This window comes from Salmo salar, chromosome 11, assembly GCF_965601325.2.
Source record: "Salmo salar chromosome 11, fSalSal1, whole genome shotgun sequence".
Lineage (NCBI taxonomy): Eukaryota > Metazoa > Chordata > Actinopteri > Salmoniformes > Salmonidae > Salmo > Salmo salar.
The window spans coordinates 98,038,077-98,054,576 of record NC_138301.1 but is presented as its reverse complement, the minus strand read 5'-3'; the positions used below and the strand labels follow the sequence as shown (position 1 = coordinate 98,054,576).

The window sequence follows — 16,500 nt, the reverse complement described above, 5'->3', positions numbered from 1 at the left end:
CACTGAAGTGTTCGAACGGTCCATCAAATCGCCCGTCGATTGGCAACATTTTGCCTAGCAATTTATTTCCTGAGGGAACATCAGACAATGCTTCCCCACGTAAACCAGCTCCATGTCACAACTTATCATAAAGCAGCCTCTTAACCTTGTCTGAACTTATCATGGCACCAATTAGTCTGGAGAAAGAGAAGGCCACACATCCAGGGATGTAATTCATTTTCATCTGCTGAAAGGGCAACATTCCTCGTTAGTATGGAAAGCTGCAATCTGGGCCCTGACTGGGAGGAGGATACGAGGGGCCTGAGATTGGGGGGAAAAAAGAACAACATAAATAAATCCACAAATCATATCACATCGAAAACAGTCTTTCGGTGACACTGTCTTGTTCATTTTCCGTCAATGCCGATTAGCCTAATTCTATTAAGTCTGTTTCACTTTCGCTGACGCCCCAGTATTTTTTAAATAGACTCGTCATGTAAATATATTTCTCCTCCTCCCTCTCTTCCCCCTCTTTCTCTCTATCTGTCTTTCCACAGGTCTCCACATAATGGAGCGAGAATGAACAGAGAGCGGCTGAAAGAAAAGCATGAACTGGAGGTTTATTGAGGTCATCTGCTTCCTGTTTATATGGGACCATATAACAGTTCAGTCTTCCCGCCAGGACCTGTCCGCCGCCGATCAACATGTCACTAAGCAGTTTGATTGGCTCATCTCCGACCGCGGACCTTTCCACCACTCTCGGAGTTACCTCTCCTTTGTGGAAAGATTCCGCCAAGGATTTACAACCAGATATAAAATTTATAGGTGAGTTCACTTTAATTTGTGGATTTGGGTGGTGCTGATGTTGCAGAGGTTTTAAAGACACTCTCTGGCTAAATGTTTTTTTCTATTTTGAGTCTCTATTTTGAGTCTCTTTGGAAGAGACCGTGCGAAGGTGTACTGTGAACAAGTTTTGTGTGAAAGTGCTCCCTTTTTACAGAGTTATTGTACTTACCCACCACACACACAAGAAAGTGGCTGTGCTGTGTGTGTTAAGTGATGGAGTGGCTGTGCTGTGTGTTAGGCTGTGTGTCTGCTTAGAGGCAGGGGGTGTTATAAATACGTTATGCAACCACCAGCCATTGTAGTTATTTGCCACACACATTGTGGCTCAGCTAATCATTCCCCAATTAAATAGTGATGTTAAGAGGATAGACAGCTGCAATGTGACAGAGATGGAGTCAGAGCCATCCTCTCTCTGATTAGCCTCTCAGACTCTACTGAATAGCTGTGTGTATAAAAAGTGTCTATATTAAAACGATAGACAAAAGCTGCATGGCTTGGCAGTCTGGATGAAATAAAACATCTAAGCACTGCATTGATACTGGCGCTGTATATTTTAGTTAAGTTCTGGCATTATTATGATGATTATGCCAATGTGTAGACATTTGGTAGCGATCTATTCAGGGCTACTGTGTGTGTTTGATAATGAAGACCCAAACGGCACAAGTTAAATGTTGAGCCTGGCTTGAGGAAGGGAGGTCAATGTAGTATGCAATCATTGTCATTTTTAATTCTTGTTTTCCATGTCTGGTTGTGTTTTTGTCTTGAGAGAATAATCGGCAACATGATATTGACAAATATGTCATACACACAAGCACACACAACTTTACTTCGTATTCTAGAAGTATGGCATAGTTTTCAAGGATTCTAGCTAGCATTTTGTAATGGGATATGGTTGGCATTCTCTTGACAGGCATCAGCGTTCATGTAGTATTCTTTCCTCCCTGCAACATTACGTGTTGTGAAATACATGATCTGCCGGTGTTGGATATCATCCTTCTATTTCCTGCCGTCTTTGCATTGCAAATCTCCTTACAATTGACTGACAAGGTACAGCAAATACATACTGTACCTGGGAGCTTCCCTTTCAGAGGTGTGTGCTTCGTTTTTCCTGCTCTGCAGTCCAAAATCCTAGAGAGAGAAAGGGGAGAGAGAGCGAAAGTGATAGGGAGACCAAGACAAGAGAGAGAAAGAGACTCATCAACAACATGTTACATTCATTTAGCGATACGGTTAAACAGGGTCTCTCTGTTCTTTCCCTCCTTTCCTCCTCGTTTCATAGATTGCCCCAGTAGCCTCTGGTCCCCACTGGGTTTGCTGTCTTTATATTGTCACATGTAAACAGAGCATTTACATAATATGTAGCTTGACAGCCTGGATGGTATACAGAGGCAGGAATCTCAGACTAACACGTTTCCCCACAGCCATCCATGGCCCCATGCTGCTGTCGTGTGTGGCTTATGATGCTCGTTCGATTAATGAAAGAATCAGAAGAGGCTCAGGCATTATGTATTTGCCTGGGGAACAGAGTCTCTGGCACTGCAACACAAAGGTTGTAGAAGCAGGCTAGCACGACTACCTCCTCACGTCTTGGTTACCTATCAAACAGTAGGAGGCATCGAATTCAGCTGTCAGTGCAAGGTATTGCCTTGCTTGTGACAAGACAATTAAATCTTGAATCAATACGGAGTGAAATCCATTACACTTCTCATTAAACATGAAAAGTAGAAATCTGCAATCACATCTGTTAGACATCTGGGCCACAGTCAGACAAACCGATCTGAGTCATCTGTCAACTGGATGGATTCAAAGGAAAACTTACATTCGGTTTAGTTGTTTTGGGAGAAGTCTGTTATACATATCCTTCATTTTGATGAAGAGTGGGCTGTATTTAACAAAGGGCAGCCATGCCCTCCAGATCCACCATCAAACTCAATGTGTTTTCCTATACAACGAATACGTTTACAGTGAATTATTGTCGTAATTACTTGTCTGAGCCTTTTATGTACATGCACAGGATGATATAGTACATAAACATATACTGCCAATACAAAAACAGAACCCTGATATTATTATTCACCCTGTTTGCACATCTCACACAAACTAGTGGAGGTAATATGAAATTAGCTTTTGCAAAAATGTACATTGTGTTGTGAAAACTATCCAATTATCTATGAAAGTGTCCAGCTGTGAAATTGGCATAAACGCTCCCATGGACATAGATTATTCCAATCACACGTGGTAAAAAGGTAAAAACTATAAAGCTGTCTTCATTCTCCTATGCTCTCACCCTCAGGTTCCCAAAAACCTTAGCTACAGACACAGTTACAATGTCACATATGACTCCTTTTCCACCTCTTTTTGGCTCCCATCTGAAGTAAGTAAGTTGAGAAATAAATAAAGAACTGGCAGCAGATGCTAACTGGCAATGAGAAGTGAATAGCTTTGTAAATTTCCCCAGGGCTTCCGCTGTCTTTGCGATTTACTGGTTAGAAAGTGGTTGAATCAGACTTACAGGGAGACAAATCATCCCTTTCTGCCTCCCTTATCAAGAGAGATTATCCCAAGGCGGACCGTTGGACAATGCCAACCTGATCAGCAACAAACAAATCTCCCTCGTTTTTAATAACCTCTGCAACGTGCCTCATTCTGCATGCCAAACACACATATTTAGGACGCACTTGTGCCGGTTTGGCACGCCGGAAAGGTCACCATCACTTGGAGCAAAGAAACACTATGTTGCTACACTTTACCCCACCCCCAGAGGTGTGTTTCTTCCTTCCCTAAGAGTAATTGGAAGGCATTGGTTAAGGAATTGGCTGCGACGAAAGTGCTCTTTTTCTCCCTTCTATGCATATTATACAGTGGCTTGCGAAAGTATTCACCCCCGTGGCATTTTTCCTATTTTGTTGCCTTACAACCTGGAATTAAAATAGATTTTTGGGGCGTGAGTATCATTTGATTTACACAACATACCTACCACTTTGAAGATGCAAAATATGTTGTGTAATAAACAAGAAATAAGACAAAAACACTGAAAACTTGAGAGCCACCTTTTGCAGCAATTACAGCTGCAAGTATCTTGGGGTATGTCTCTATAAGCTTGGCACATCTAGCCACTAAGATTTTTGCCCATTCTTCAATGCAAAACTGCTTCAGCTCCTTCAAGTTGGATGGGTTCCGCTGGTGTACGGCAATCTTTAAGTCATACCACAGATTCTCAATTGGATTGAGGTCTGGGCTTTGACTGGGCCATTCCAAGACATTTAAATGTTTCCCACTCAAGTGTTGCTTTAGCAGTATGCTTAGCGTCATTGTCCTGCTGGAAGATGAACCTCCGTCCAAGTCTCAAATCTCTGGAAGACTGAAACAGGATTCCCTCAAGAATTTCCCTGTATTTTGCGCCATCCATCATTCGTTCAATTCTGACCAGTTTCCCAGTCCCTGCCAATGAAAAACATCCCCACAGCATGATGCTGCCATCACCATGCTTCACTGTGGGGATGGTGTTATCGGGTGATGAGAGGTGTTGGGTTTGCGCCAGACATAGCGTTTGCCTTGATGGCAAAAAAGCTACATTTTAGTCTCATCTGACCAGAGTACCTTCTTCCATATGTTTGGGGAGTCTCCCAGATGCCATTTGGCGAACACCAAACATGTTTGCTTATTTTTTTCTTTAAGCAATGGCCTTTTTTCTGCCCACTCTTCTGTAAAGCCCAGCTCTGTGGAGTGTACGGCTTAAAGTAGTCCTATGGACTGATATTCCAATCTCCACTGTGGAGCTTTGCAGCTCCTTCAGGGTTATCTTTGGTCTCTTTGTTAACTCTCAGATTAATGCCCTCCTTGCCTGGACCTTGAGTTTTGGGGGGCGGCCCTCTCTTGGCAGGTTTGTTGTGGTGCCATATTCTTTCCATTTTTTAATAATGTGTTTAATGGTGCTCTGTGGGATGTTCAAAGTTTCAGATATTTTTTAATAACCCAACCCTGATCTGTACTTCTCCACAACTTTGTCCCTGACCTGTTTGAAGAGCTCCTTGGTCTTCATGGTGCCGCTTGCTTGGTGGTACCACTTGCTTAGTGGTGTTGCAGACGCTGGGGCCTTTCAGAACAGGTGTATATATATACTGAGATCATGTGACAGATCATGTGACACTTAGATTGCCTCCAGGTGGACTTTATTTAACTAATTATGTGACTTCTGAAGGTTATTGGTTGCACCAGATCTTATTTAGGGGCTTAATAGCTAAGGGGTGAATACATATGCACGCACCACTTTTCCATTTCAATTTTTTTGAATTTTTTTAAACAAGTTATTTATTTCACTTCACCAATTTGGACTATTTTGTGTATGTCCATTACATGAAATCCAAATAAAAATATATTTAAATTACTGGTTGTAATGCAACAAAATAGGAAAAATGCAAAGGGGGATGAATACTTTTGCAAGGCACTGTATGTTGGATATACATGAGTGTGTACGCCTCCACCTGTACCAAATACATAATATGCCATAAAGCCACTTTCGCTGTTGTAGCATGTTGCAGTTTTGGAGATTGAATCGTTACTGACTGGGTATCAATCCGTGCTTGAGTGAGTGGTAGAATGGTCTGCTTTTGCCTGTCCTTGACTTCCTCTCTCTGTGGCGTATGTACTCTATTATGGGGTTGACTGTGTTTTTAGATGATGTTGCTGTGGTCATTGTTCTCAGGCTCTATCTCAAGTCCTTGTGTGGCAGAGAAATCCAATATAAATGCAAATCCCTGTCCGTTAATGCATTTTAAAGGCTGGGAATCAGCATTACTGTAATCAAAGGAGGGAGATGGAGGTTGTTATTAAAAATGAAAATGTTTATGAAAATGTCATGATGGTGCTTATTGATCTTGGATGTGGGGTTTGTGGTGTGCGAAGGGGAGGCTTGCCTCACACTGTCATTGGACCAAGATTCATTACCAACTGAAAATCTATCCAGGGTTTGAATCGATTAGCCTCCACAACGATCTACAGAAAAATTACCCAGAGGCATCACTCAGATGTCCACTCCAGCAGCTCTATCAGAAGTGGCCCTATTTTGTCTAATTTAGTTTCGCAATTTTCCCATTGCTGAAACGCTAACTTGTGATTTGTGGTAGTCATCAATGTGATTACAGAAAAAAGCACCTTGCACAGATTGTTTTCTGGCACAGATTGATTCCTCGCTTATACAGCGCTGACGGCGTCACCTAAACTGCCGTCAAGTTCAAGAGATGTGGGGCTGTATTTTAAAAATTACAGACTTGGACCTATTTCTCAACAAATGCCATTTTCTCAGAAGGCCTCCGGAGCACCTAACTCAACAACTTTGGCAATTGGTGTTCAGCAGTTTTCAGCACAAGCTTCATCTTTGCATGGATATTTCATCTGGAGAAAGAGATCCTCAATCTCTCTCTCTTTCTCTCTCTCACACACACTGTATAATAGTCAGCGTAAGTTGCGAATGAACATAGTTAACTCCTGATTTGGTTTCCCCCTCTATTTCACTAACTCCTCTTAATCCACTTTATTCCATTTGATGGCGTCATTAAATGTGTTTAGACTAGGTGAATTTTTGTCTGGATCGTCAGATTTGTGTGTCGCCAACCACATTAGGATTTGTATCCTTTTACAATATTAAGTTGAACACATTTTTTGATTGGTTCTGATGGCATCAGTAAACTTTTAGATCTCAATCCATCATATCAATTTGGCCATGTCCTATTTTTTCAGTTGCACTTCACATTTAGGGCACAAGTCTATCTCAAAGTTGCACAGGATAGAGCAGGTGTAAACGGTACAGTGAAATGCTTCTTGCAAGCTCAACAGTGCAGTGCAAGTATCCACATGTCACACACTTGCAGTTCACTTAGTTTGTATAATGCTGCTATACATAAACACAACGGGACCTTACTTGCAAACATTAGAAACATTTTAACTTGGACCTCCGTCTCAAGATGTGCATCAGCCAATTCCCCCAGCAACATTTTTATTTGAGGAAAATACACTCCACTGTTGGTCCTCAAGTCAAATAATCCCTATGTGATGAAGTAGATGTAACATAGATGCAGAGAGTCAGGAAGCAGGTGCAGTTAGTGAGTTTAATAACAACGAACGCTACAAACCAAGAGAAGCGTCTGACATGGAAACACAAACAAAACTACCTGATGACTAGTAACAAAGGAGTGCTATATGAAGGGTAAGTAATTAGGGAGTAATGACGTCCAGGTGTGACTGATGATGAGATGCAGGTGTGTGTAATGGTGGTTGCCAGGTGTGCATGAAGATGGTTTGCCAGGACCGCTAGTTAGTAGACCGGCGACGACGAACGTCGGAGGGGAGGAGTGGGAGTACACGTGACAGTAGATGATTATAAAAATGCATATAAAACGTTGTAGGCCTACATTCAGGTGTACACGTCCATGTAATATAGTCTATGCAATATCACTATTACGCCATAGCAGTGTGTTTGTCTGCAGGGCTGAAGAAAGACGTAGCTCTTGATGGACGTGTACACCTGACTGTAGGCCTACAACGTTTTATATGCATTTTTATAATCATCTACTGTCACGTGTACTCCCACTCCTCCCCTCCGACGTTCGACGTCGCCGGTCTACTAACTAGCGGTCCTGGCAAACCATTATCTTAATTTTCAAGCTGTTGGCTGCACTTCACTTCTTAACACTAACACAATAAATGTCATTCTACATTTCAAAGGGGGGGAAAACTAATGTGAGATTTAAATCCTTGTCATAATCTGCAACAACCACAAAGAGCTAGACATTCTACGCTGTGAGCTATATGACCAGTCGGTCTAATGCATGTGATCTAGTTGCTTTGATTATCAGAACGTGCCATTGGACTTCTGTTAAGTGCGCTTTCATGAACAAGTGTTCGATCATGTCCAACTTCGTTGACGATTTTAATTGGCTGAATTGAACCGGATATAATCACCTACAGTTTACATTAGTAGTATTGAAGCAAACATCTACCAATATCCTCACACTCACACTCACACCAAGCACATCACATACAAGACATGCTCATTTATTTGCCAACCAGTTATACTGTGATTTGTCTAATGCATGGAGATTATGCACTTCTATAAATTAACATTTCTTCATCAGTTTAATTAGATCGACTTGTCAGCGATCACCTGATTAGCCTTAAATTATTATTATACATTCACCACTGATCTTCAGCTTCCCATGTGAAACAGTATGACCTTGTTAACCTAGGCTTTAAACTGTTCATCAAACAGATATCACTCTAGTCTTTACTTAATCTACACCTTTTCTTCAACTCCCATTTTTGTTGTTCACCTTTACTGTCTCTATCATCCCTCCATCCCTTTGATGCTTTATTTTGGCCTTTCATTGGTAATGCATACGGTGTTGTGCACCACCCTAATGCAATGTGCTATTAGCCCAAATAACAAAGTATACCTATTGATCTGATAAGGACAAAAAGAGAGGCATTGAAAGGAGCCAAACTCATTCACAGGTTTAATTGTGAATAGTCTGTCTGTAGAGTGTTGTTGGGCCCTTTGTTTTAAGTGCCGGTAGGAGACACATCTTTTGTCCCACTCAGGCTAAGTTGAATGAGTCTGGATGATCCATCAGTAATTAGATAGAGCAGGGTTGGATCATTTAGATGCAGTCGGCAGATCTGAGGCAAGGCGAGGGGAATGTTTAATTCAGGGGGCAGCCGCAGTTGTCCACATTCTGCAGAGAGAGGGGGTGAGAGAGAGAGAGAGAAATAAAAAGGGAGGGAGAGGGAAATAGATAAGGGAGCAAGAACAAGGAAGATGGCTGGAGTGTGTATATGTGCAGGTGTAGGAGAGTGAGATCATATTAATTTGTAATTTTTTTAATATAACCTTTATTTAACTAGGCAAGTCAGAGACCGGGGCAGAGGAAACCAGTAAATCTGCGTCATGGGGGGGGGTGGGGGGGGGGGGGCAGACAGAGACAAGCTGACAGAGAGGTCAGAGTCAAGGTGATAAATAATCAGGGACTCCTTTACGACACGATACTCCCTCCAATGCCCCCTCCTTTCAGCACTTGCAGGAACTTCCCAACCCTGCACACATCTGTGGTCACTTACCCTCTACGACTGATTTTATATCCATGACGCCAAATATTTATCCTCCGGGAGCAAGGTTTACCATCTCTCTACTGTATAATTGCCATCACTGCAATGTTTGTGAGACATTTTTATTGTGCCGCAAAAAAAACACCCGAAAACATTTCCCCTCGGAACAGCAACAGCCTCCCCAATTATAATCACACCCCGAAACTGAGTCAGCCAGTCAGTCAAGTCAGAGAGGCTCAGCTGTAAGTTAGGGAATCAAGAGGGCTGATCTGGGGAGGGAGTTTTCTTGTCTCTTCCCTCCTCAAACCTTGGATAATCAGCCCCACTGTGGGATTAGTTAATTACTGGCAGGGAGAGATGGTAATTATACGGAGGAACGGAGCTAGAGGAAGTGTCGAGGTTAAGTACTGACTAATTCACTGTGTGGGACGCTGCTTGCCTGGCTGCCAGAGTCCCCCGAGACTTGCCCACATCGCCTCACCCCGGGGGAGGAAGACGATAGGAAAGGATGAGTGCCGTAGATCCTGCACCATGGAATTTGAATGTGTACCATTAGATGCTATGGATTCCAAATGTGTTAGCTAGTTATTGAATACAGAGCTAATTGTAATATCAGATATCATAGATTTAGATGGTTCTGAAGATATACTGCACCATGGATTTTAAATGCGTACCATTAGATGCTATGGATTTTAATTGTGTTGTGGTGATAGCATAGCTGTTTAATGCATACTGTTGTCACATCCTGACCAGTAAAAGGGGTTATTTGTCATTGTAGTTTGGTCAGGGCGTGGCAGGGGGTGTTTGTTTTGTGTGTTTCGGTATTTTTGGTTTAGGTTCTATGTTTTCTATTTCTATGTTGGGTTTTTGGTAGGACCTCCAATTAGAGGCAGCTGGTTGTCGTTGGCTCTAATTGGAGGCCATATTTAGTTTAGGTTTGTTTCACTTGTGTTTTGTGGGTGGTTATTTTCTGTATAGCCTGGGAGCCTTATGGAACTGTTTTTCGTCGTTTGTTTATTTTGTTTAAGTGTTTTCTTTAAATAAGTTAAGAAGATGAGCACTTTACCCGCTGCGCCTTGGTCTGTCCATTACGACGAGTATGACAACCTTAGCTATCATATAGATATTTCTGCTTCTAAAGATGTGAAATGCATACTATAGATACCATAGCATACATGCATACATTATGTAAAAATATAGGCCTGGTAGATGCCTAGAGTCCCAGTGGATGTCTACTATAGATTACATAGAATATTTGTAAATATACAGTATGTCCAAATATATGCTTTGCAGATCTGGTAGATTCCATATAGATTTCAATGGCTGCATTTACACAGGCAGCCCATTTCTGATATTTTTCCCAATTATTGACAAAAGATTTTATCTCATTGGTCAAAAGAACAAATGTTGGTAAAAGATCAGAATTTGCCTGGCTGTGTAAACAGAGGCAAATTCCTATTCTATTTAGGGCATCAGTGGAAGTTATTGCTTAGAGAATTCAGAACAGCAGCAGATGGATGAGATACAGTAAGCGGCAGCTGGAGCAGTCGCAATAACATTTGTTTCATTTCACTGAATGTTTGGCTTGACCTTGAAACCTCTCATTCTTATGAGTAGTCTGAAAGTGTTGTTGTTATGAATTAGATTTGCATCGAATGCAACACAGAGCTAGTGTTTTATCAATCAATCCATTTTATCAATCAACAGAAAAGTGAGCTATAAAGCTACATGTTTCTATTGGCAGATGATGAAATTGCAGGCCTAATGCAGTTGCTTTAGACGGCACCAACATCCTATTCATAGCATATTCTTCAGTCATTAATCCCATACCTGTCTGAGTATATCTAAATGCAAGATCAGTTGCTGCTGATGCCTTTTCAGCTTGTATCAGTTTCCACTCTTCTTGACCAATGATGTCACTTGAAACACTTGAGTACAGTTGAGTGTAATACAACTCAAAATGTTATCCTCATTATTTTCTCTATCTCCTCTAATTTGCAGTATATTATGTGAGCCTAAATTAGTTTAGATGCAAGATCTCTCTCTCAGATGTGTTCATCAGCAGTAGTTATTCTATTACATTGTTGATTAGATCCAGACAAGTGGCCAGGTCAGTCACCTGCAGGTCTGATTCCAGCATCATGTCCTGTAAACCGCTAGATTAAAGTGAATTAAGAGATTGTCGTGATTAGATCCATTTCAGGGTTCATAGCACAACAACCCCAATGTGTTCAATTAGCCTAGCCATCAAATTCAATCTATTGAAATATAATCATAGCAGCGTATTTAAGTAATAAGGCATGAGAACCCGGGGATTATCCTGTGATAACTCCCAACTAAGGGCTGTTCTTAGGCCAAATGCGAAACCAAGGACTGGGAAACAGCCCTTAGGAGGGAGTTATCACACAATAATTACCAGGTTCTCATGCCTTATTGCTTTTATAAAACTGTTGCCGGCATGTTTTCACTAAAAACATTATTTTAATGAGTAAAAGATTTGTATTTCATCCCGTCACCAGACAATATAGTCTGGGCAAAATCTACTTGTTAGTTCTGAGGTTCTGAAGCTGCTAACCAAACAGGCTGGTTGTTTATTGTATTCAAATGTTTTGACCCAGTCGTTCATTCTGTTAACTCCACATTGCTACTGTATAAACAAATAACAAATTACTTCCATGTCAAATAATTGGCATGTAGCTGGCTAGCAAGAGGGTCAATAGTGACAAAAGACAATAACTTCAATAAATAATGATTTACTAAATCATGTATAAATAGGCAACAACCAGCTGATTGTCGAGTCAATAAGATAGGGAGGATCGCTAGGTTAAGGATAACATTCCTTCTCCTTTGCTAGATAGCTAGCCAACTTAAGCTAACACATGATCACATCAAGCAACTGAAATGACTGCAAACTATGTTTGTTTCTATTGCCTTTTCTTTGGATATATCCATTATAATGATCCTGATATTTGCCAGGAACAGATAAGCTGTCAGTCTCGTCACGTTCATATGCATGGCAGTGGTGGGATGGCAAAACATTACTGAAACATGTTGCACAGGTCGGATAGGTACACAGCGAGGCTTATATTAACCCCCGCTGTACCAAACCAAATGCTAGCCTCGTAGCATGGGGAAAAATTGGCTAGATGTTTTTTTTTCTGGGGGAGATTAAGTTTATGAATGACTGGCTGGGCTGTGGGACGGTGGATGAATCTTGTTAAATCTAATTGAACTGTTAACAGGCATTACCAGTGGAATGCAGGGATTGTGATGCTATAACTCCCTGCTATCAACCAATCCAAATGTATAGTTTTATAAACTGTATTTGTTAGGCCATCCGGGATAGTGATTATTTGTTATTGTAGCGATACATACTTTTAGCTTCTGTTTTTAGCAACCTTGCGTCTTTGTCCTTCGTCTTGTCGTGTCCCATATATATATATTTTTATATATTTTTCTTTGCATTTCCTTTTTCTATTTTTCTAAACCTCAACTTCAAAATACTCTCCTCCATCCCGCCACACCCAATGTGATGTGGATCTGCTTTTTTCAAAAATATTTTTCTTTACCTCTGAATCGGAATCCCCCAACAGAAGCTAGCCAGCTAACTAGTTACTAGATAGTAGTCAGCTAACCACTGCTAGTGGTCATCAGTTACCTTTAGCTCGGAGAGCTCTAGTTTGTGCAATGCGATTCAAACCAGAGCATACTGGACCTATTTTCTCTCCAGATCCCCAGATTCCTAACGCAAGCTCTGAACCTTCTCACCTGGATCATCGCAGCTAGCTAGCTGCAATCCGAGTGACTACTCTTGGCTAACGTCTCTGTGCCGAAGCAAGCACCAATTATCCTGGAGCTAGCCCATGCAAGGCCCATCTCCCAGCTAGCTGAAGAGGTCCATCAGCCACTCCTGGGCTACAATACCTATTTTGCCAACTGGCCTGGACCCCTTTTACTGCCGGTATGTAATCTGCTTGAGGGGGTTACTCAACAGGCTCCTACGTCGCGACGTCCCCTGAATGCCGATCTGCTAGCCTGCTAGCAGCGGCCCGCTAGCTGTCTAGAGCATATCGGACTGTTAACTAATAGGTCCATCGGCCAATTTCTCGTGCCACTATTCCTATTTTGCCAATCAGCCTGGACCCCTTTTACTACGAAGCCATGCTTATCCATCACGACTGGACTACCGACGTACTCTGCCCAAGGTTTTTTTTCCAACAGGCCCTTCCGTCGCGACGTCCCCTGAATGCCCATCTGCTAGCCGCGGCCCGCTAGCTGTCTAGAGCACATTGAACTGTTAGCTGAATAGATCCATTTGCCAATTGGACTGGACCCCTCTGCTCCACGGAACCCTACTAATCCATCACGACTGGTCTATCGACGGACCCACACGAGGAGGCTAAAACAGACTTTCCTTCTGCTAGAAGGGCCTTAGAGACAATATCTCTAGAGACAATATCTCTCTCATCATCACCCAATGCCTAGGTTTACCTCCAATGTACTCACATCCTAACATACCATTGTCTGTACATTATGCATTGAATCTATTCTATCGCGCCCAGAAACCTGCTCCTTTTACTCTCTGTTCCGAACGTACTAGACATCCAGTTCATAGAGCCTTTAGCATTTAGCCGTACCCTTATCCTACCCTCCTCTGTTCCTCTGGTGATGTAGAGGTTAATCCAGGACCTGCAGTGCCTAGCTCCACTCCTATTCCCCAGGTGCTCTCATTTGTTGACTTATGTAACCATAAAAGCCTTGGTTTCATGCATGTTAACATTAGAAGCCACCTCCCTAAGTTTGTTTTATTCACTGCTTTAGCACACTCTGCCAACCTGGATGTCTTAGCCGTGTCTGAATCCTGGCTTAGGAAGGCCACCAAAAACCCTGAAATTTCCATCCCTAAATATAACATTTTCCGGCAAGATAGAACTGCCAAAGGGGGCGGAGTTGCAATCTACTGCAGAGATAGCCTGCAGAGTTCTGTCTTACTATTCAGGTCTGTACCCAAACAATTCGAGCTTCTACTTTTAAAAATCCACCTTTCCGGAAACAAGTCTCTCACCGTTGCCGCTTGCTATAGACCATTCTCTGCCCCCAGCTGTGCCCTGGACACCATATGTGAATTGATTGCCCCCCATCTATCTCCAGAGCTCGTGCTGCTAGGTGACCTAAACTGGGACATGCTTAACACCCCGGCCATCCTACAATCTAAGCTTGATGCCCTCAATCTCACACAAATTATCAATGAACCTACCAGGTACAACCCCAAATCCGTAAACACGGGCACAATCATAGATATTATCCTAACCAACCTGCCCGCCAAATACACCTCTGCTGTTTTCAACCAAGAACTCAGCGATCACTGCCTCATTGCCTGCATCCGTTATAGGTCTGTGGTCAAACGACCACCGCTCATCACTGTCAAACACTCCCTAAAACACTTCAGCGAGCAGGCCTTTCTAATCGACCTGGCCGGGGTATCCTGGAATGATACTGACCTCAGTAGAGGATGCCTGGTTATTCTTTAAAAGTGCCTTCCTCACCATCTCAAATAAGCATGCTCCATTCAAAAAATGTAGAACCAGGAACAGATATAGCCCTTGGTTCACTCCAGACCTGACTGCCCTTGACCAGCACAAAAACATCCTGTGGCGTATTGCATTAGCATCGAATAGCCCCTGTCATATGCAACTTTTCAGGGAAGTTAGGAACCAATATACACAGGCAGTTAGGAAAGCGAAGGCTAGCTTTTTCAAACAGAAATTTGCATCCTGTAGCACAAACTCAAAAAAGTTCTGGGACACTGTAAAGTCCATGGAGAATAAGAGCACCTCCTCCCAGCTGCCCACTGCACTGAGGCTAGGAAACACTGTCAACACTGATAAATCCACTATAATTGACAATTTCAATAAGCATTTTTCTACGGCTGGCCATGCTCTCCAACTGGCTACCCTTACCCCGGTCAACTGCCCGGCACCCCCCACAGCAACTCGCCCAAGCCTCCCCCATTTCTTCTTCACCCAAATCCAGATAGCTGATGTTCTGAAAGAGTTGCAAAATCTGGACCCCTACAAATCAGCCGGGCTAGACAATCTGGACCCTCTCTTTCTAAAATTATCTGCCGAAATTGTTGCAACCCCTATTACTAGCCTGTCAACTTCTCTTTCATATTGTCTGAGATTCCCAAAGATTGGAAAGCTGCCGCGATCATCCCCCTCTTCAAAGGGAGACACTCTAGACTCAAACTGCTACAGACCTATATCTATCCTACCCTGTCTTTCTAAGGACTTCGAAAGCCAAGTTAACAAACAGATTACCGACCATTTCGAATCCCACCGTACCTTCTCCGCTATGCAATCTGGTTTCAGAGCTGGTCATGGGTGCACCTCAGCCACGCTCAAGGTCCTAAATAACTGCCATCGATAGGAGACATTACTGTGCAGCCGTATTCATCGACCTTGCCAAGGTTTTCGACTCTGTCAATCACTACATTCTTATCGGCAGACTAAACAGCCTTGTTTTCTCAAATGACTGCCTCGCCTGGTTCACCAACTACTTCTCAGATAGAGTTCAGTGTGTCAAATCGGAGGGCCTGTTGTCTGGACCTCTGGCAGTCTCTATGGGGGTGCCACAGGGTTCAATTCTCAGGCCGACTCTTCTCTGTATACATCAATGATGTTGCTCTTGCTGCTGGTGATACTCTGATCCGCCTCTACGCAGACGACACCATTTTGTATACTTCTGGCCCTTCTTTGGACACTGTGTTAACTAACCTCCAGATGAGCTTCAATGCCATAACTGTCCTTCCGTTGCCTACAACTGCTCTTAAATGCAAGCAAAACTAAATGCATGCTCTTCAACCGATTGCTGCCCGCACCTGCCCGCCCGTCCAGCGTCACTACTCTGGTACTCGGTTCTGACTTAGAATATGTGGAAAACTACAAATACCTGGGTGTCTGGTTAGACTGTAAACTCTCCTTCCAGACTCACATTAAGCATCTCCAATCCAAAATTAAATCTAGAATCAGCTTCCTATTTCGCAACAAAGCATCCTTCACTCATGCTGCCAAACATACCCTCGTAAAACTGACCATCCTACCGATCCTCGACTTTGGCGATGTCATTTACAAAATAGCCTCCAACACTCTACTCAACAAATTGGATGCAGTCTATCACAGTGCCATCCATTTTGTCGCCAAAGCCCCATACACTACCCACCATTGCGACCTGTACGCTCTCATTGGCTGGCCCTCGCTTCATACTCGTCGCCAAACCCACTGGCTCCAGGTCATCTACAAGTCTCTGCTAGGTAAAGCCTCGCCTTATCTCAGCTCACTGGTCACCATAGCAAAACCCACCCGTAGCACACGCTCCAACAGGTATTTCTCACTAGTCACCCCCAAAGCCAATTCCTCCTTTGGCTGCCTTTCCTTCCAGTTCTCTGCTGCCAATGACTGGAACGAACTGCAAAAATCACTGAAGCTGGAGACTCATATCTCCCTCACTAGCTTTAAGCACCAGCTGTCAGAGCAGCTCGCAGATCACTGCACCTGTACATTGCCCATATGTAAT

At 42.9% G+C, this 16,500-nt stretch overlaps 1 protein-coding gene across 1 annotated transcript in view; it reads left to right on the top strand.

Moving 5' to 3' along the window:
• brinp1 (BMP/retinoic acid inducible neural specific 1) overlaps positions 1 to 16,500 on the top strand; it is a 127,934-nt gene that overhangs the window by 43,455 nt on the left and 67,979 nt on the right. Inside the window, exon 2 of the mRNA XM_014128697.3 lies at positions 537 to 804. Within this exon, the coding sequence (XP_013984172.1) occupies positions 587 to 804 (218 nt within the window). The 5' untranslated portion in view covers positions 537 to 586. The remainder of the gene's footprint in view (positions 1 to 536; positions 805 to 16,500) is intronic.